This window comes from Primulina tabacum, chromosome 18 (assembly GCF_025594145.1).
Source record: "Primulina tabacum isolate GXHZ01 chromosome 18, ASM2559414v2, whole genome shotgun sequence".
NCBI classification, from domain to species: domain Eukaryota; kingdom Viridiplantae; phylum Streptophyta; class Magnoliopsida; order Lamiales; family Gesneriaceae; genus Primulina; species Primulina tabacum.
This window is the reverse complement of record NC_134567.1, coordinates 24,170,340-24,191,672: the sequence shown is the minus strand read 5'-3', so window position 1 is coordinate 24,191,672 and position 21,333 is coordinate 24,170,340. Positions and strand designations below refer to the sequence as shown.

The 21,333-nt window shown below is 32.2% G+C and overlaps 3 protein-coding genes and 1 non-coding gene across 7 annotated transcripts; 2 read left to right on the top strand and 2 right to left on the bottom strand.

Annotated features, from left to right (window-relative positions):
- Window positions 1-2,259: 2,259 nt before the first annotated feature.
- Window positions 2,260-4,874, top strand: LOC142533770 (transcription factor bHLH30-like). 3 transcript variants are annotated; one of them, XM_075640660.1, is made up of 3 exons: window positions 2,260-2,393; window positions 2,745-3,278; window positions 4,198-4,874. In XM_075640660.1, the coding sequence occupies exons 2-3, from the start codon at window positions 2,784-2,786 to the stop codon at window positions 4,681-4,683; spliced, it is 981 nt and encodes a 326-aa protein (XP_075496775.1). In that variant the 5' UTR covers window positions 2,260-2,393; window positions 2,745-2,783; the 3' UTR covers window positions 4,684-4,874. The 3 variants fall into 3 exon arrangements, with proteins under 3 accessions (XP_075496775.1, XP_075496776.1, XP_075496774.1); XM_075640661.1 differs by lacking the exon at window positions 2,260-2,393 and adding an exon at window positions 2,448-2,625; XM_075640659.1 differs by lacking the exon at window positions 2,260-2,393 and having other exon boundaries at window positions 2,633-3,278.
- Window positions 4,875-8,949: 4,075 nt separating this feature from the next.
- Window positions 8,950-9,023, bottom strand: TRNAI-AAU (transfer RNA isoleucine (anticodon AAU)). The gene has a single exon. It is a non-coding gene; the product is annotated as a tRNA-Ile (tRNA).
- Window positions 9,024-12,644: 3,621 nt separating this feature from the next.
- Window positions 12,645-18,531, top strand: LOC142533313 (uncharacterized). Of its 2 annotated transcripts, XM_075640040.1 has the most exons (15): window positions 12,645-12,957; window positions 13,949-14,039; window positions 14,198-14,282; window positions 14,454-14,523; window positions 14,654-14,723; window positions 15,370-15,439; window positions 16,062-16,107; window positions 16,193-16,284; window positions 16,324-16,442; window positions 16,522-16,724; window positions 16,807-16,881; window positions 17,338-17,398; window positions 17,542-17,622; window positions 17,895-17,974; window positions 18,190-18,531. In XM_075640040.1, exons 1-15 carry the CDS (start codon window positions 12,839-12,841, stop codon window positions 18,266-18,268), a joined length of 1,341 nt encoding a protein of 446 aa, XP_075496155.1. In that variant the 5' UTR covers window positions 12,645-12,838; the 3' UTR covers window positions 18,269-18,531. The 2 variants fall into 2 exon arrangements, with proteins under 2 accessions (XP_075496155.1, XP_075496154.1); XM_075640039.1 differs by having other exon boundaries at window positions 12,646-12,957; window positions 16,193-16,442.
- A 105-nt stretch (window positions 18,532-18,636) lies between these two features.
- On the bottom strand, window positions 18,637-20,847 carry LOC142533165 (leucoanthocyanidin reductase-like). The gene is made up of 5 exons (XM_075639831.1): window positions 20,548-20,847; window positions 20,280-20,420; window positions 19,912-20,149; window positions 19,501-19,704; window positions 18,637-19,058 (listed from the first exon to the last, which is right to left on the bottom strand). The coding sequence occupies exons 1-5, from the start codon at window positions 20,755-20,757 to the stop codon at window positions 18,805-18,807; spliced, it is 1,047 nt and encodes a 348-aa protein (XP_075495946.1). The 5' UTR covers window positions 20,758-20,847; the 3' UTR covers window positions 18,637-18,804.
- Between the last annotated feature and the right edge of the window lie 486 nt (window positions 20,848-21,333).

Genomic DNA, 21,333 nt, shown 5'->3' with positions numbered 1-21,333 from the left:
TTGGATAATAACTTTTTTGATCCAATAACTTTTCTTATTTTGACTCAATAATAATTTTTTTGATCCAATAACTTTTCTTATTTTCGCAGACCATATTATTTATGTTTATATATGTATGTCTTTGTATATATATATATATATATATATATTTTAAAAAAAAAAACCAAAATAAAATATTCTGTAAGTACCAGAATCGGGCACATATCTAGTTACAGTTACTCCGCATTTAAAGTTGAGAAGCAACCTAGTATTCAAAATCCGAATCATGGCTCCTCCATTTAAGACACAAGAAAACTGAATGAAAGTCCACTGTTGGTTGACAAAGGGAAAAAAGCCTTCCAGCTCATCGTTTACATCTATATATATATATATATATATATATACCATAACTCGAACTCTTCAAACTAAACCCATAAAGAAAACATCAAAAAATAAATAAAAATATTTTGGTGGCTCTTTATTTAGTAAATGCAGGCAGTTGCAGCATGCAAGAAGAGAAATGGTGTATAGTTAATTCCAAAAGAGAAAAAAAAGAAGTAAATATGAAACTGAAACCGAGGAAGCAATTGAATATTGAGACAGAAACTGTAAGGAAGAATAAAGAGAGGTAGGGAGAGGGAGGGGGTGGGGGTGCGTAGAGTGGGGTTTGGGGTGTGTTCTAAGACACAATGATTACATTGGGTCTTGGGGAAACAGAAAGTTTTGGCGTGGAAATAGGTATAGAGAAAGGGCATAATATGGAAGAACGTGGGGAAGCTTGACCATGGTACAATACCCTTTTTATCATCACACACACTAGTATATGTGTTTTTTTTTTTTTTTTGTATTATCATTTCACAATTATATTTTATTTATTGGAATATATATATATATATATATAAAGACTTACCATATACTCATATAGCAAACTGAGTTACCCAATTTTCGTAAAGCTGATACATATATAAAATAATTGATATATGAGCTCATGGTGGAGTATTTATCTCTTATGTTTACTTTTATTTAAAGGATGAATTATTTTGCTTATTAATTATTTAAATAAATAGAAGATGATTTAAAATCATTTCGACATAAAATTAATTTGTATGTAATAAGTGTGTTGTGTGAGTTTCCTTTCTTCTTGAAATTATTTATTTGTTTCCGAAATTTACTTAAAGAGTGTTTGTAATCTCTAAAAAATAGTGATTATGGGTTTTTTCTTTTAACATATTTTTTAAGAAAACAATTTATAATCACTTTTTGTTTTAAGTTTCAAACATTACCTTTTATGTTTTTGAAACAATTATTGCAAAACGACACACTATATATAGTAATATAATATGAGTTATCTGTGTCTAAAATATTTTTGTGCTATAATAGGTCGAGAAATATACGTTGGATATATATTTTATATATGTATATACTCTTCTACATGTTATTAGAGTTTGTGTGGTAAAAAAATAATATTCTATAATGAAAATTATTAAATGATATTTTAGTAACTTCGACATAATTCATGTAACCATATGAAGGAGGATATAAATAAAGTATATATTTTTAAAAGTGTATATTTTTTTTTTATGACATGATAATTCGCCGTTGCTATTTCTCAGTATGCATGGGGTAAATCTCTAGCCAAGTAAACAGCTTTGGACAAGTCTTATGCAAGGGATTCATCCGAAAAAGGTATTGACAAGAATAATTGAACTCCTCATAACTGACAAACACTCGCTTACTTTACCAACTCAAATATCAGAAAACGGTATTAAAATTGTTGATCATAATATATGTGTTAGGACTAGGAGTGGCGGCTGGAGCTTAGCATACATATTTTATCACACCAAGTCATCTCTTTATTCTTTTCATTATTGTATATAACATAAATTTTTTTCTTGATGTTGATAAAAATAAAGTAATATATATATATATATATTAATTGTCAATAAAGATTTATTGATTATATGTATATTATGCTAACAATTTCATACTTTTTCATTTTCTCTTTTAAAATTTGAATTGCTTTTTCAGGGAAAAAAGAAGGGATATGTACTTGTATACCTTAATCTTGATTTTTATCAACATGAAGGAAAAATAAAATTTAATTCGCCACGCACGAAGAAAACTAACAGGGTGGAATGCACGATGGGGGATCAGCCTACTAAGAGAAAACAAAACAACCAAAAAAGCTAGCCAGCATACCAACAATGCACAATATAATTATAATTATAATTAAAAGAAAAGGTTATTAAATTAATGGTAGGATAAGAAGGGGTTCTTCTCTCTTTACCATTCACTAAAATCACCACTTCTTAAAGGCTATGGCAGAGGAAGAGAAGAAGCAAAAAAAGGTCTAAAGATTAAAGGGGGCAAACATACTACTTACTAGCTCTCCGTCTCGTATTAAAAAAACAAAGGTACAAATCTTTATACTCACATAATCCACTTTGGCCTCCGTATGAAGTAGAATCCAAGTTTCTTGATTCTTTACACTTATTATTTTCTTTTCATCTTTATGTGAAAAAAAGATGAAATGATTATGAAAAAACCCTAAAGTTCGCTTCATTTTTGACCTCTTTTGTAGCTTTGGTTTACCAAGGAATTATACCATGTACCTCAAATCCCACATGCGTACACTTATAAATTGAGGTGGGGTTTCGAGGGTTTGAGGGCTTACTTATATTATTATGTATGGAAATAACAAGAAAGAAGGGAATCAAGAAAATATTTCACATTATATAACTCATAACATCACTAATATTGATCAGGGTTTCGGCCAAATTCAAGAGCCATCAGTTATCCAAGAAATGCAGCAGCAAAATACTAGCGATGCTTATATTGGCGTTGGAGGTAATGTGGGGGGAGGATCAACTTTAACGTTCCCTGAGATGTCACAAATCCTGCCGTGGACACTTCCTCCTGTTCACACATTCAACCCGGTTTTCTCGACCCGTGATCACGACCCGTTTCTTCTTCCTCCTCCGCCGCCACCAATGCCACCAACATCGTCCTACGGTGGTAATTTGTTTAACCGAATGGCTTCCGGGTTACAGTTCGGGTACGACGGACCGGGTTCGGACCACCAAATGAGGCTTATTTCTGAGTCTTTATGCCAGATGGTCGGCCCCCATTCGGCCCCTTTTGGGCTCCATGCTGAGCTGCAGAAAATGACGGCTCAAGAGATTATGGATGCAAAGGCTCTTGCTGCCTCTAAAAGCCACAGTGAAGCTGAGAGGAGGCGTAGAGAAAGGATCAATAATCATCTTGCTAAGCTCAGGAGCTTACTCCCTAGCACCACTAAAGTAAGCCAAATGCAACACTTGAATTCAGAACTTTATTGCATGAATCATTATTATATTAATGCGCTAACTAACATATTCACATGTTTTATTTTAGTGTTCACAGCAAACCTAAAGTTTAGTTTTGTGTAATAATCTTTTGGGGGTTCAAAGATTTTTTGTAAGATTACATCCTAAGATTCTTCTTAGGTACTTAAAGAATTGGATTTCATTTGATTAGTGGATGTATGATTAGGTAGGAGAAATGACATAAAGGACTCTCATTTTATATATATATGCACTTTATCAATTTTGTGATTTATTCTAAAATTATTCTCAATCTTTTTTATTATTGATGAAATGCCACAATATTCCAAGTGTTGGTTCCGAGGAATTGGAAAAAGGGAACGGTAAAAGGGAGCAAGCGTTAATATCGCTCAGTTTGATATAATAAAGAGAAACCAAGAAGCAGTCCAAAAGCTTCCATGGAAAATTCTTGCCGGAATTTGCTGTCAAAATATTTAATAGAGGATTCTTAAAGATTAAAAAAAGACAGACAAAGAAGCATTCCTGTCAGTAATTCGGCTCGTTTTTACACTTTATTATTACCTATGTTTATTTCCCCAAACCCCACCCTCGACATTTATCACCGAACAATACTAAAAGAAGCGGGATTTTGGTCGCATGATTCAAGTTTGTTACTGCCTAGCCATTTTCTGCAAGCCCTTTTATTTTGTTACAATTCTTTATCCGTTTATCCACAAACATTGCGATGTATGGATAATGTTTTGCAGGTTAATTGTGTGCTTTTTTCCATTTTTCATAGTTCTTGATGGAATTAACACTCTTGAAAATGAAACCCTTCGTTCTCAACCCATAAAAATGTTTTCTTGTTTGTCATACTCTAGAACTTTAATCAGAGGTGTATGTCATGCTTTTTCAGACGGACAAAGCTTCATTACTAGCAGAAGTGATCCAACAAGTGAAGGAGCTAAAGCGCCAAACTTCTCTAATAGCGGAAACTAGTCCGGTCCCTACTGAAACCGATGAACTAATCGTGGATAATGCATCAGAAGATGGTAAATTATTGATCAAAGCTTCGATCTGCTGCGATGACCGATCCGACCTCCTGCAAGACCTAATCAAGACTCTCAAAACATTAAGGTTGAAAACTCTGAAGGCTGAAATAACCACGCTCGGTGGCCGGGTTAAGAATGTCTTGTTCATTACCGGAGATGAAGAAGATTCGATTAACCACAATATTATTGATAGTGAAGATCAGAATCTGCGGCAGCAACAGTACAGTATAAACTCAATACAAGAAGCACTCAAAGCAGTGATGGAGAAATCCAATGGTGAGGAGTCTAGTTCTGCAAGTGTTAAAAGGCAAAGAACCAATATAAGTATCCTTGAACACAGGTCTCTTTAAAAAATTATTATATGCTAAAAATATCGACTTTTTTTTCTTTGACATTTTAAAATTTCCCCCTTTTTTTATATGGTGTGGCTTTTGGGTTGTGTTTTTCTTGATAAATTACTTATGTTGTTATATTAATATTAATATTTTGACAATAGTTACAATGTCAAAAGGGAAAGATATATATCTTGCTTGGTGGTGAATTTTGCATATTTTCACGAAATTTGATGATAACGCAATAACCTTAAAACATATATATCTCGCTACCAGCACCGATACCACCGGGCAGGCCGCCCACGTCCACTGCTGTTGCCTTCATGAACTTGGGACGTCAAGCTCTGATGTGTACTAAAATTATCCCAAGGATGCACATACTGTGTATTTTTGGAGGCACTGGAGGTTGTGATGTACTAAATTGTGGGAATTGATGTATATTTTGTGAAAGAAAAGGCATGTTACACTTTGTCCAATTTTTATTATTAATTTTATATAATGGTCATCAAATATATGTGTTGACCAGGGGTGTTTTATGTATGAAATTATATATAGTGCAAGCTGCTTGTGTGTTAAATCTGAATCTCTCATCCAAATTTACTTGATTTTCCCCTCAGGTTTTTATTACTGTGTAATGAATATATGGTCTTGCTTTTGGTCTAGAGTTGTTTTTATTTAATATATTTTTAATTGTCAAATTTTTTTTTACTTTATTTTATCTACTCTATCAAAATTTCATCTCTAATAACCTACTTTATTTATCCTTGGTGAATATATCTACTGCATATAACAATCAAAACATGCTACTTGAGTTGTTGTCGGTTTAAAAAATTTGAGCTGCAATGTTACCACCAGTTGTAGTTTTTGATAAAATGTCAAGCGCTCGGTTCTACAATCTCATATCCCTTGATCTTCTTGGTCTTACTATATATATTTATTATATATTATTTTAGCTATCTATAATGTTGGATGATTTAAATTCTGGTGATTTAAAATAAGGCTATTGATTAAAAAAGATTTATTAAAAGTCAAGCCGGACAGAATTAAAAGGAGAAATTGATTACTCGTGTCTCCCGAGTTGAACTGATCGTCAAAGTAAAATTGATCATGTTAAGACTAACTAATGTCAAGCATAACTATTGAAAGATAGCTGATTCAAAGGTCACTGATTGAAGGAAAATTGATTATCCATTCCGTCAAGTTTTGTAGTGGACGTTTTTTTGAAGCTTTCCAGGTCATTCCTTAAGAATCAAAGCCCAGCTGATAGATCGGACAAGATCGTATAACATCTTTATCAAATCGTTAAAATTTCAGAGTCCATGTGCACTACCTACAATGTACTATTTGTCAGAAATGACAATGACATGACACAATGATCTCCTGATTCGGGAACTGCTATCAGATTCAAAATATCAACCGTTGGAATTGATGCCTATAAATAGACCAGTTGGATGGACTTTCAAGCGCTCCCAACTTTTTGAATCATTAAGCATTATCAAGTTTTTGAGAGCCTAAATAATCAAGAAAAAAAATCACCTCACGCATATCTTATTTAATCTGATCATTTTGTGCTTAGTATTTCTTTGAAATATCATTGTAATTAACAGTAATAAATCTTACTTATCACTATGTTTAAGTTTGTGAATATATTAATAGTTTCAGTTAGGCAGTGATAAGTTTTGTTGAAGTGAACATTTGCAAACTGTTGTAATTGTCTAAGTCTTTTAGTCATGAAAATCCTTCCGCGAGGGAAAAAAGATGATATCAGAGTTATTCAAGTCTTTGAACATTCAGAAACACACATTTTCATTTACATTTCATTACCTTATTTTTAGCTTTCATTTGATAATCAAATGGTTCATTACTTATGTGTTCAAACTACTTCAGTGAGTTTCTTTCTGCGTAGTACTCAACTGCTAGCTTGTTGATATCCAACTGACGAGAATTTCATTTTAGTGTTGCTAAGCCCAACCGAAATATTTTCAAAATTTGTTGAAATTATTTATTCATTGCATCTAAATCAATCTCTTATCCTAACAAGTGGTATCGGAGCATGTTAATTCTTGCATCTAAACAATAAAATTAAATGGCCTCATTCAGTAAAATTGACATGTTCTTTAAAGAGGACTTTGGCAATTTGAAAATCAAGATACAAACTCATTTAGCTACACAAGATGATGATATATGGTATGTCATCACAGACATGCCAATGAAAATTATAAAGGTCAATACAAATATTTCAATTTCAAATGATGCACCTCAAATGATTGAAAAGCCACACATGAAGTAGACTGGTGAAAACAAGAAGAAAGCCAACTTAGACAACATAGCTAAAACGTTCTACACAAAAATACCTTCAACAAAATCAAAATGTGATATACTACCAAAAATATATTGGAGAAAATGATCATGTTTTTCAAAGGCTTGCGATACGAAAATTTGACAGCATCGAGAGGAAAACTGGGAGTCTATGTCAAAATTCAATGAATGAGCGAGCAACGTCATAACCGAACTGGCTGTTCCAGCAAAGAGTATGACAATCGGGATATAGCTTGAAAGTGATGAGGTTACTCACGCAAGATTGGGATATCAAAAATATGGCTATGCGAGAATCAAAAGATATTAACAAGCTTGAACTGCATGATCTATTCGCAGATCATCAGATGTATGGATTTGAACTCGAATCAAGAATTGATGGCAAATCAACTACCAAACTTATGAAGGCTCTGATTGCTACATCTAGTGATCAATTTGTGTCAAAAGATAAATCAGAAGAGCAGTTAAGCAATGATGTGTTGCTGTTTGTGAATAAATTTGGCAAGTTTCTAAAGAATAATCAGGGAAATTTTCAAAGCCCAAGCAGACACAATCATTACAAAAAAGATTCAACCGATGAAGACAATGTGTGTTTCAATTGTGAAAAAGTCGGACATTTCATATCCAACTGCCCTAAGCTAAAGAAAGGTAAGAGAAGGTCAACTGAAAAATTAGATCGATCTCATGACAAGGAGAAAAGGTTCAAGGATTACAAGAAGTAATTTAGGAAAAGAAATATCAGAAAGTACTTGTGGCTGAAAACACTAAATCAAGTGGGCATATTCTAATTTTGAGTCATTCGAGTCAGAGTATTCTAGCAGCAATAATGATGAAGAGGAGGTGCAGTGCCTCATGGCGGATGCCGAGCTGAAATCCACCAGTGAAGAGCTATTTGATTTCAAGCTCAACTGATTTTACACGAGATGATATCATCACTGCACTTCGTGATATGATAAATGAGTACAATAAACTTTCTCAATCATTCGAAAAAAATCAAAGAAAAGCAAATAAGCTCAACTGACAATAATACAGAGCCTAACTGGGAACAGTTAGACGAAGTATTCTGTCTTAAAGCAAAAATTGCAAAGTTCGAGACTTAGATGAGCAAGTACATGTTGAGCATTAAAAGTTAATTTCCGAGAACAAGAAATTGACTAAATTGATCAAAATATGAAACAATTCATCAGTCAGTCTAGATGATATGCAAGAGCTGAAAAACCATCAGGGGACAAGACTGGCCTCGATTTTTGTGGCAACGAATGCATTCCTGAATCAAGTACTTAATCGAAACTGAACATGTGCAAAAGAAAATACATGCACTTTATCAAGTCAAATACGACATATGAACATCTGGAGCCAACTGTTCAAATTGAGAAACTTGTTAAACAAATGAACAACGGCAGAAATATCAAGCGTATATTGTTGATCATTTTTATGTTAACAAACACAGAAATTAAATATAATTTTATCATTGTCATCGTCTTTCAATTCAATCATCACAAACTATTTTCAAGTATTCCTCGCAAACAAATATTTTTGTTTTAATTTTTTTTAGTAATATGTTTTAAGTCACTAATAAATTAAACACCCTAAACATTAGTTTATATAAAAACAAGAAATTAAATAATTTTTGCAAGAACCTGAAATAAAAAATTAGAGATAAATAAAAAAATATTGTTGCTTCCAAATGGATTCGTTGCAATTTTAGGAAACAATATGTTTAAATTAAGATTAGTGAATAGTTAATTATCTACTAAGTTTTGATATTTTTTTTTTTAAACCTGACCAAATTTAAATGTCAAAACTTTTAGAGCCAAATTATAAAGTTGGCAGATAATCAAAGTCTTCAAATGTGTAAAAATAAAATATGTGAGAGTTGGAAACCAACTTTAAATTTTACCATTTTTGTGGTCCGTAAATCAAAGCCCAATAAATTGAACAAAACTGAAAAATAAAGAAAAAAAAACCTGGCCCATGCAGGTCTCGAACCTGCGACCTTCGCGTTATTAGCACGACGCTCTAACCAACTGAGCTAATGGGCCAGATGCTATGATACAGCAGTTTTATTTTATTATACTTTATGCAGTTTAAACTCCTCCCTGTCCTTCCGTTGCACTAAACTTGTATTTTGATAAGTAAATAATAATAATCGAATATTATTTGTTTCAAATATTTAATATACTAAAAAATATTCCAATAACTTAATTAATATAAAGTAACTAACTTAGAATTAGACGGAATAAAAGACATGACCATCTACGCTAAATTAAACATTATAGTTTCAATTTTCATTAAAATAATAATAATAATAACCGAATATTTTTGGTTAGATATGATTCTGAAAAGGAAAAAAAAATTAAACTTTTTACAATAACAAATAGGATTGAAATTATGAATAAAAACTATTAATGTCATCTAAAATGTTTAATGCTGTTGCATGCTATATCTGATCATTTGTAAAATGTTGTTTTAATACTATGCATTTACTTTGTATGATTTATGGAAATCAGATTAAATCAGCTTTTAAAAAGAAATACAGTGATTTTCAAGTGGAAGATGGCCATCAAACAAAATTTGTCGTTAATTACCATCATCAAGGAAATTTTACCGAGAAGGTGAAATTGAAATTTTCAGAATAATTAATAATAATAATAAATTAAAATAATAAATATAATAATTAATATTTACTTACGACATAATGATAATGTATTTACTTTATAACAGACAAATGTAGCAATCGAATTGAGAACAAAAAATTAAATTTGTTTTATTTATGTATTTACAATTATATATATGTGTATATATATATATATAGAAATAAATATACAATTAAGTTAAATTATAAATGCTAATTTTCTTCTTATTTAATCAACTTGAAGGATATTTTGGAAAATTCACATCGACGTACCAAGAATAGTTTCTACGAGTCTTTTTTTTTAATAGTAATAAATAATGGTTAATTGAAACACTTTTAATAATAACCAACAGGCCTCCACCGATGCAATGACATCAAAGTTAGTTATTTTAAATCATGATATCAGAGTTAGTTACTATAAACCCATCAAATTTAAAAAATACTAGTACGTCGACGCATATTTTTTATAATTCATTTGATTTATATTTAAATGGTGATCAAAATATAATTATAAAAAATTATGAGAGACTACACTGTAATTTTGATATATAAATTAAAAATAAATTGAAAAATAAAATAATAAAAAAATAACCTCAATAAGAATTGAACCTATAACCTAAACCCAATAAACAATGATTATATCCATTGAACTACATATAACTTGAATTAAAATTTTAACATTTTATTAATATATATAATTATTAAAACAGACCATGACACCAAAGTTAGTTACTGTAAGTGTCTCAAACTTAATAAAATAGTACAGAAGTATAGATATTATCCAAACCATACATGTAATAAATTAATTTCTCCTCAAAATAATTTTGTCATATCTGATAGGTGTTTCGATTATCAAAACGGATGATGACTAAACCTATAATAATTTAGCACAAATTACTACTCGGACGGACTGAAACAGTACATGGATTTTATCACTGACGAAACTGTGATGACATAAGCAGAAAAAAAAATAAATAAATAAAAAATTGGTGTGAAAGACCGCGGAACGGCCAGTCGGAGGAGCACCAACAAACGGCTAGCCGAAGCACCCACGACCAAATTATCCGGAAGGTGGTGTCGAATTTAAGGATATTCAACAAAAGACAAATTAGCTTGGGGGGTCGTTACAAATCTCTCATCTTCTCCAATTTATTATATTTTTATAAATTTATTTGATTTTTATAATATTTAATTTAAAATCCTGACATCTTACCCATTTTTAGTAATTTTTGTTTTGGTGTTAAGTTGATTTAGGAAATTATTCGATTTTAATTTTTTTTTTCTCAGATTTGATAATGTTCTCATATACGGTCAAGTATGAACTTTGGATTTCTTAAAAATATTTTGCGAATATCTCCATTATATTTTCATTCTACAAAAATTAATGAAGATATATGAATTTGAATATTCCCAGTATTTTTTTTTTACATTTATATTATGTTATCTATACTCCGTAAACCAATGTTTCCATTATCAGACATGGAATCAAATCAATATATCTTAAAAAATGGATCAATCGGTCTAAGGGTTAAACTAACGGCCGAACCAAAAAACTGTTATATTATATAAAATAATAATATAATATAATAAATAATATATTTTAAATGGTAAATATCTTAAATGTATATATATATATATAAATAATAAAAAATATTTATCTATCCTAATATAAAATCTAAACAATATACATATAATCAAATATAATTACATAAATTTTTTAAAAAATAAATAAATCATAATAAGATATAATATTATTAAAATAATAGTTTTAATAAAGTTCAAATCAAAATAATCATATATATATATAAAATGTAGGACCGAGCGTTTGCCGTTTTACCAAAAACTATAGCTGGTGGTAATGGTGCAACTCAAATCTTTTAAACCACACAGCAGCTCAAGCACCTCGGTTCGATCGCTCTATCAAGCAAGGACGATTATTGCACCCAACAATCTCCCTTCCAATAATTGCACTCCTTGCAATCAACGGGAATCGAACCCGTGACTTGGCTCTGATACCAATTGTAGGACCGAGCGCTTGCCACTTTACCAAAAGCTATAGCTGGTGGTAATGGTGCAACTCAAATCTTTTAAACTGCACAACAGCTCAAGCATCACGGTTCGATCGCTCTATCAAGCAGGGACAATTATTGCACACAACATATAACAAAAAAAAAATTTAAATATAACAACTAATTTTTTAAAGAAAAATAAAAAGCAATTTTTTTTTAAATTTTAAATTGGTGAATCGGTCGAACCGGTTTTTGTTCGGTTCTAACTGATTTTACTAATCCAACCGGCTTTTGACCCATTTTGATCGGTTCTGACCGATTTGACAGGTGAAACGGTTCTTAGTACTTTCCCGACCTTTGATCGATTATCGATTAAATTATTCGGCTCGAATCAGTTTTGAAAACGCTGCGGATAGATTCCCCTAAGCTTAATGTCACGTCTGCGGGGCAAGACTATTTGCGAGACTATTTTTATTATTATTATTATTATTTTTTTTTTTTATCAAGGACCGATATGTTTTAATAACATAAGGGCACTTCTTAAATAAATAAAGAAAAATTGCTAAAAGAGGGCACATAATATTTGTTACTATTTATTAAAAAAATTCTTAATAGAAGGAAAAATATGGAATCGTGGTTTGTTTTTATAATTGAATATATTAATAATGTCAAATTTCTAAGTCAATATACCTGCAGTTTAGTGAGAATTTTTTTAAAAAAGAAATTGAAGGTCCATCGTTCAATCCTGAACAGAATAATTGATTTTCATGTTTTTGTTTTCTTCTTCTTTTCTAATTTATTATTTTAAATTTATAATTTAGTGTCTCTTATTTTTTATAATTATCATATAATTATTATTTAAATATAAGTAAAATTAATTATAAAGAAATTTCACACTGTGCCTGCCAAATCCCATGAATATCCCCATCTTCATAACCCTTTGCTCCCCTGTAGGAGGATAATTTCGACCTTTCATATGGAGCCTGACTCACCAAAGAACAAAGGCACAAAGCGTCGTTTCCTTGAAAACGAAGCCTCCAAAGTCCAAAATATATAGAACATCACCCGGGCTAGCATTAAACCTCCGTTGAATTTCCTATCAATCGCTACAATTTCATTCGCAACTTTTTTTCCCACCAATTACTGATTATTTGCGGATTTAGATGCAGAAGAATTGTGTGTATTATTGTGCATTCAAGTGATCTGGGAGGGGATGATGAATTGGAATAGAATTTTGAAGTCTTTACAAGTAGTTGTGGCGCATGGGTTTCTGTTCTCGTTCACTCTTTTTCTTTCTCTCAAGCTTCATGGCGCTGTTAATTATACTTGGTGGTATGTACTCGTTTTCTCGATCTTTTTTTCATTCAAGGTTTTTTGGGGTTTTTTTTTTTAATTCATGTGCTTGATTGTCAGGAAATTCGTTTTGTTTGTGTTTTTTTATTTCCCGTGTTAGATGTGCAAGCGATTTTAACTGATTTTATGCTTGATTATCAAGAAAAGATTGTAACTTTGTATAATTTGCACAGAGGATGTTGACGTTGACATCATTGAGATACAAAAAGTGGAATTTTGTTTGTTTGGATTTGTGTGAATTTCATATGATTGATTGCATGTGGTGATTCATTGTAGATTCTTTTCTCTTCTCCCCTCACTTGTCTTATTGAGTATGCTTTCCAGCTTTGCTGCATTTTTATTTTCAAGTTCCTACTCCAATCTCTTTTAACTGAAATAATAGAAATTTTTATGTTTAATTTGGTTGGCGTGGTCATAATAATGTGTATCAGGTCTTCCTAACTACTAGCCCAAAATGATATTTGACATGAAGCTCGATGGTGTAGGCAATTGCTTTGATTTGAATGAAATGTAATCCTATTTTGTTGTTCTCCATTATATTTATAAATTTATAGATTTGGACTCGTGTATAAAGGATTTCAGACTTGTTTTAGAAGTTCTAGTGCAGTTCGGATTTGACTTTTGCAGGAGGAATGGATTTCCATGCTCTGTAGGTACTCATTTACAGAATCTGTTTTCATTTAGGAATGTTGAACTTGTTTATCAGCACAAACGTGTTACATGATCATGCTAGCTTCATTCATATTTTGTTGATGTTACATAGTTTGTCCATTATTGGGTTTAAAGTTCAAACCAATACATTTCTATTCGTTATATAGCCAAAGAAACTGGTCGGGATTTGATTATAATAATCCTGCATTTCCTGCTTTTTTTTTTAATCTGGTAGTGATCATGCCTACTTAGCCTTTATGTGTGTTTATCTTCCAGCCTTTTCCGATATTGAGTATTCCATTTCTTTTTATCTCTGTAGGTTGATATTTTCTCCTCTCTGGTTATTTCATGCGGTTGTTGCAAGGGGCAGATTCTCCTTACCTGCTCCATCTATGCCTCATGATCGCCGAGTATGATACCTTACAATACATCAATTAATATATTGCTAGTTCACGTGACAAGTAAATGCACGCACACACACACACTCCACCATCACCACCACTCAAACAAAAATTAAATGCGTTCTTTGGCTACAATTTAAAAATGACTTGCCCTCTTCTATGGCCAGTGGGCACCACTTCATTCTGTCATGGCTACACCATTGCTCGTTGCTTTCGAACTACTTCTGTGTGTATCTCTCGAGAGAAGATATGGTAATTTCTCTCGCTCTCTATTTATTGGTAATTGCTTAAAAGTTTGCACAATCAATTTAATGTTGGTCCATCATTCCTCGTTATTTTTCTTAAACGTCACTTTTATTATCTTTTAGCATATAAACATGTAACTATAACTGTATATAATTTATGGAATGTGGTGAATGGCAGCTGTGAATTTGAAGATTGTATTTCTGCCTCTGCTAGCCCTGGAAACTGCGATTTTGGTTGATAACATCAGGTAATACTTCTCTTCCTCGTAAAGAAGTTATTTCTGTATTCTTATCCCGAGGATTTAATATTTTTGTTCAGGATCATGTAAATGAGTTTAGACAAGAGTGACTGTTATTTATTATTGTTTTGTTGTTAAGGATGTGTCGATCCCTTATGCCTGGAGATGACGAAAATATCAATGATGAGGCAATATGGGAAACTCTACCTGTAAGATTGTATAAAGCCTTCACTAAATATTCCAAAAACTGAATTTGCATCGATTGCTTCAAGTTCCCTAACGTGGTTATTACTGCATTCTTTCAATGGACACCATGATGAAGTTAGAAATCTCGATTCTTGGACTAGTGATACACTAAATCATCACATGGTCTAAGATACGGATTCATTTTCTTGGGTCACACAAAGCTCTGGTTCTAATTTATTTCCAAAAAATGTCACACAAGTCACATGCAATATTTAGAACGGTAAATGGTCAATGAATTATATCAATTTTTAATTATGAAACCGTATTCAAGAAACTGTAAACTGGAAAATCGGGAAAAAAATAGTGAACTTAAAAATGGCATTCATGATTCATCTGTAAAGAAAACATTTCATGTCATAATTCTCCCCTTTCCAGATGATATTATCATGGAATTTACCAAAAAATGGATGTTTTCTTTTGCATACTGTATAGTTATTCAACGAAGAAGTGGCTATTTACCTTTTTCTAAACTTTTCAATACTGATGGTCACCATAATTAATATCATTTGTTCAAAAAAATTTCTGATTTATGTTGGTTGGTATATTCTTGTGCATCATTGTTTTTTTCCCACTCATTCTTTACCTAAAGTTTTCATATTTCTTTTTCAGCACTTTTGGGTTGTGATATCAATGGTCTTCTTCATTGCTGCGACAGCATTTACACTTCTGAAGCTATGTGGTAATTCAACTTGTGTGCTATTAAGAGATCTTATAATGTTTTACTCCTGGGTTCCATCCATTTGACAATCTTAAACACATATATACTAAGGTATGAGATGAGAACACAAGAAATGATTAACAAAAATTATAGTATATGAGTTAAAAGAAGGAAAGGGAGAAAGAGAACAAAAAACTGGTGTTACACGACTAGGAAGATGGATACTTTTTACCCTTTCAGTATCAACTCAAAGGTAATAAAATCATACAGAGTTTTCAAATTCAACACATTAATTATCATGTGGACACCATGATCATGATAGTTAATTTTCTTACCTCATATACTGCTTAAGGCTTTCTCACCCTAAGCTATTTAGAGTTTGAGACAAAAAACAAGTGTTCAACAACTCTGCTAGAAACAGATTCCTTACATCTTGTTGATGTTATGCTTCAAATCAATTGTTTTTCTCTCTTGATGCAGATGCACTTGCTTGTCAATATTTTTTCTTTGTAACTGAAATTTCTAATTAATTCTTCATATAATTTTTCATTAACTAATTAATTTATACAGTTTATGCTGTTCATCTTGGGTTTAATGTCATATCTTCATTGAATATTTCTCTATTTTTCTGGGATTTATGCAGGTGATGTCACCGGCCTTGGTTGGTGGGATCTATTTATCAATTACGGGTATATACAATTCTCTTTTTCCTGCATTTACTGTACATATTGTCTTGTGTGGTGCATGCTGAAGCGGAAAAAAATATTATTTTAGTGTTGCAGAGTGCTTTGCCTTTCTTATTTGCACCAAGTGGTACAATCCCGCAATTCACAGGCGTTCTCATCTTACAGCAGCCACTTCATCTTCAACAAATGTTAGATATTTTAACTGGACTAACGGTGCCATGGTAGCTTCAGAGGATGATAATCAAGAAAGCAGAACGTGCAGTTTACATGACATTGGTGGGCACGCGATGAAAATTCCACTTATTGGTTTTCAGGTCTTATTGTTCATGTACTTGGAGGTAAGCCAAATTAGTTAAGTTTCAGATTTTATAAATGCTTTTGAATGTTGATAAAGAGTTATTATGTTGTCGATTCCAGGGAACTCCACCTGGTGCTAAATACATTCCAATTCCATTGTTGTTTTCTCCCCTTCTTTTGCTTCAAGGAGCCGGATTGTTGTTTGCCATATTTAGGTTTTATGAGAAAGTCATATTATTAGTACATAACGGCAGTTCAAGAAGGTCCTTTAGACTACCACCAAGCGTTTATGAGTATATGGGCTTCCTGCGTCGTGGGTCGAGGTACTGACATTAAGTTGACGGAAGGTGCGAAACTACCTTGTTATTTATGTAATTTACTCTTGCTAATTATTTCCAATATCAGGTTATTGGGCTGGTGGTCAATTGATGAAGTAAGTCGAGAAGAGCAAGCTCGGCTATATTATACCGGGGAATCCGGGTGAATTTTCTGAACTTTATTTTGGACCACTCAGTGATTGTGGGAGATAAATTATTATATAGAAGATATAGTTAGGGAAAATTGTTTTTTTGGTTTTGTATGTTTGATTTTTTTCGATTTTGGTTATTTATCGTATAAATATCACTTTAGTCATATATCTTCTTATTTTTAACAATTTTAGTATTTTTCATTGGGATTATTGATGTGACATTACACACTTCAGCGTCACATCAGCATTGCAGTGGCGTCACATCAGCATCATCAGAAAAAAAATTAAAATTGCCAAAAAACAATGATAACGGACTAAAACTGAAATTTGACGATATAGAAGACTAAAATCGCAAAAAAAAATTTTTGATAAGAAACATATTTTCCAATATTGTTATCATATTTTTGAAAAAAGAATATGCTATCATTGCATGAAATTGAATCATGAACATTGTTTATTCCTAGCAGGTATAATACATTTTCGCCAGATGATGTGAAGAAAATGCCCAAGACGGATCTTGCAAAGGAGGTGATTATCGTGGTGTCTTTAAATTGGTGGAATTTTAGTTTTCTTTACTTCCACCAACTTTTTTTTTTAATATTCTGCTGATGCTACAAATACTACATACTTGATTAAGTGTGGCTGGCATTGTTATTATATTTTTTCCCTAGATTTGGAAACTCCAATCCGCCCTTGCTGAGCAAACGGAAATCACAAACATTACCCAGAATGAGTTCGAAAGTCTTCAAAATGTAATACTCATTAAATTTTATTTCATACTCGCTACTTTCCTGTTATGTAGTTGTGAAGCTTATGTTATTGGACTTTGAACGCTGTCTCTAATGGTGATTGGGGATAACAGATAAATAGTTAATCAAGATAAAAAAATTTAAATGATGACACATTCGGAACCCATTGAGATGTTATATTGTGGTCAACTAGGCGCCCAGCACACCCTCTAAGTTCTTGCCATAGGTGCCTCAAAATGTGAATATATTATAATCTTGCTTGTTTATTGTGTCAGGACAAAATCCTGTGTCGAGTTTGCTTCGATGAACAAATAAATATGGTTCTACTCCCTTGTAGACATCATGTTCTTTGCAGGTATTACCTATATCCCTCTTATCATTGTTTCATTTTGCTCATCTTGTCTGTTCTCTGTGTCTGAGAAATGAATATTAATGTCCTAAATATGTTACATTTAATTTGATGCTCTTAAATAATCTGAGCTTCCCATCCCCTCTCTCTCTGACTCGTAATTTATCTTATGCCTCGATGTTTAAAAATGTTAATGCTTCGTTCCTGAATTATAAACACAGTGTCTGTTGCGAAAAATGCAAGAAATGCCCCATATGTCGTGTATGCATTGAAGAGCGTCTACCTGTATATGATGTGTAGCTCTGCTGGTTTTCACCGACAAATTTCCAGGTAAAGAGAAATACTGTAGTTGAGTCACTTGAGCAAAATGGAGCATTGATTTAAGGGGTGATTGCAGTTTTATCAAGTCATTTCACCATCCCAATATAAACAGCTTGGTTTATAGTTTTGTTGTGTATATTTTTCGTAGTACTGTTGGCTGACTTAGTCTTACCATATTGTTTAGAATTATTACACACAACACATATTTATCTTCACTTGGGAAGTGATAAGGTTGTCCTTTCTTTCCTTCGTAAAAAACTTTTTTGTGTCACGTTATTTGTGAACATTAGCATATGCAGATATCGTGTGGTTATTCTTATCCTTTTTTGTGAGCAGAAAAAAAAAAAGAAACAATATCACAATCCCTTTTATTTACTGTAATATAATTTCTCTATCTCAACGAAATCCATAAATTAATTGGTAACAAATAAACTATTCTTTTGTGAAATCATTCCCAAAAAATATATATAAAAAACGACGTTAAACACAGACAGGAGCCGCAAGAAATCATTCATTCAAGAACACGTGGCTGATATTGGTAAGACCGGATTGGGGTTTCCCATTTCTTCATCCATGGATTCAATTTTCTTGGAGTTCATCTGAGTAATGAAGCCATTAAAACACTCATCCACTGTTGTAAATATCTCCTCTGGATAAAGATTCGTGACTTCAACTTCGTGTGGCCCGTCTATTGCATAATTTATTTGACAACCTTTGAAGAAAATATCGTGGGTGAAAGATGCCACCACACTTTGTGGAATTATTTTCTCTGCAGCCAAAATAAAATTCTGGGATATTATTTAAATTGGAGAGTATTTACCTGACAATCGAAAGCATTCTTTAGTTAAAAGTATAGTTCATATGGCATATATGAGCAGTTCCAAGAACAAGACACTAATTTAATGGTGACATTATTCTCCAGAAAATTTCGCTATATATATTTCGTTTCAGGAAAATAATAGTGTACTCGAGATCGAGATACCTTAAACATAAATCATAGATAGATTTCCGAAAGTACAAGTTTGAGGAACTAAAATCAAATAGCGAAACCTTAAAAGATCAAAATTTCGGATACTCTAATAAAGTGTGTATGATTTACATGTCAACATTTTTCGAAAACCCGAATGTGTATTATTAATGTTTGACAGCAGAATTTTTTTTGAAAATTTCTTGAAATTATGTGTTTCTATTATGAATCATAAATGTAGAACCTTTTGCAGCATCAAGTAAATGGTCTTCGGAGACGGTGATTCTAGGAAGATTTCTACCAATTTTCTTCTCCCACAGAGAAGCAAGCTCGTTAATATTTAGATAGTTGCAGGGTGGTCGAAAATGAAGGGTTTTCTTCAATGTACGAATGTCACCCGCAGCTTTGATCGTGAACTTCCCAATGTCTGGTCCGGCAACAAAATAAGCTGCACAGATCAATGCAATAAAAACCCAAAAAACAATAACATTATTAGAGTTTTTGAAGTATTATATTTTACAAAGACTTGGTAAAATTAGCAAAACAAAGTGTGATAAATCGCATTTAAATTCGGGTTTAATGATTATTAATATTTGTATTTAATCCCTTGTTTTTGTTAGCAAATGAATTAATCATGGCCTACACATTAAATTACCTTTCACACAACCATCTCCATAGATTTGGAAATGATCCAAAGGTGGTGAGATCTCAGAGGGGTGTGTGTTATCATAGTAAGGCCATGAAGCTATTGAATTGCAACAAATATAGGTGTAGGGTATGCCTGCATCTTCAACTACTCGTCGGACTTTTCGTTTTTCGATATACATGCTCAGCCCCGGCTCCACCGGGTCAGCACGAGCCACGTCGTGCCCGAACTCGGATGGCAAGAACCTCTGCAACTCCAATGATTTCATTGATCATTCAAAACCAATTTCCATGTTCAGTATCACATATGTTCAAATATATATATATATATACATATATATATACACACACACACACACACACACACACTTTACTAACCTTAATGGTCCCAACGGCTTGAATGGCTCGGATGAGGATCAATTGATCAAGAATGTTAGCACCACCCACTGCTGATATTACTATATCTATCTTGTGTTCTTTTAGTATTTTCTCCATCAATTCTTGGTTGATTATTGCACCCTACGTTTTAATTTTAAATAAAACAAAAACAAATACTATGCATAGTTAATTCATTAATAATCATCCAAGAAAAAAATGAAATTGCTCAAACATAATCGTAAAATCGAATCAAATAGAAGACACATACATGAATGATGGTGGCTCCTTGATCCTCAAAACCTTTCAGAGCCTTGGCCTTTGCCGGACAACTCGGTATCGAACGTACGAGAATAAAAGTCGAGTGGCCGGAGTTCAGGCTAGCGTCTGCAATAAACTGGCCGATGAAACCGGCGGCTCCGACGATGAGAACTCGACTAGAGTGATCAGCTCCACCGTTACTTGAAGGTGGCAAGGTCATTTTCAATTCTTTTCGAGTTTCGTAATTTAGTCCTAGGATGTTCTGTGGATCGTGTAATTCGCCAAAAGAAATAAAATTATTTATAGATGCTTCTGATTGATGAACTTTGGTTGGTATAAGTTGGGATTAAAATCTCAATAAATGCTTCTACATGTTTAATTTTATCTACCCTTCCTCAAGATTCAATATTATTCTTCTCTAAAATTATTTAAAATTAGAGTAGGTTTCTTGTGAGACGGTCTCACGAATCTTTATATGTGAAACGAGTCAACCATACCGATATTCACAATAAAGTAATATTCTTAGTATAAAAAGTAATATTTTTTCATGGATGACTCAAATAAGATATCAGTATCACAAATACGACCCGTAAGACCATCTCACACAAGTTTTTGCCTTGAAATTATTGAACACCCTAATTAATCTCTACATATAAGTTAACATTCTTATAATATTTAGCATTTTTCAAAATAAAATTTAAAGTATATCATTATTATGAAAATAAAAAATATCAATAATGACATGTATTATTTAACATAATAAGAATTTAAAGTTTCATGCTAATATTAAGAGAGA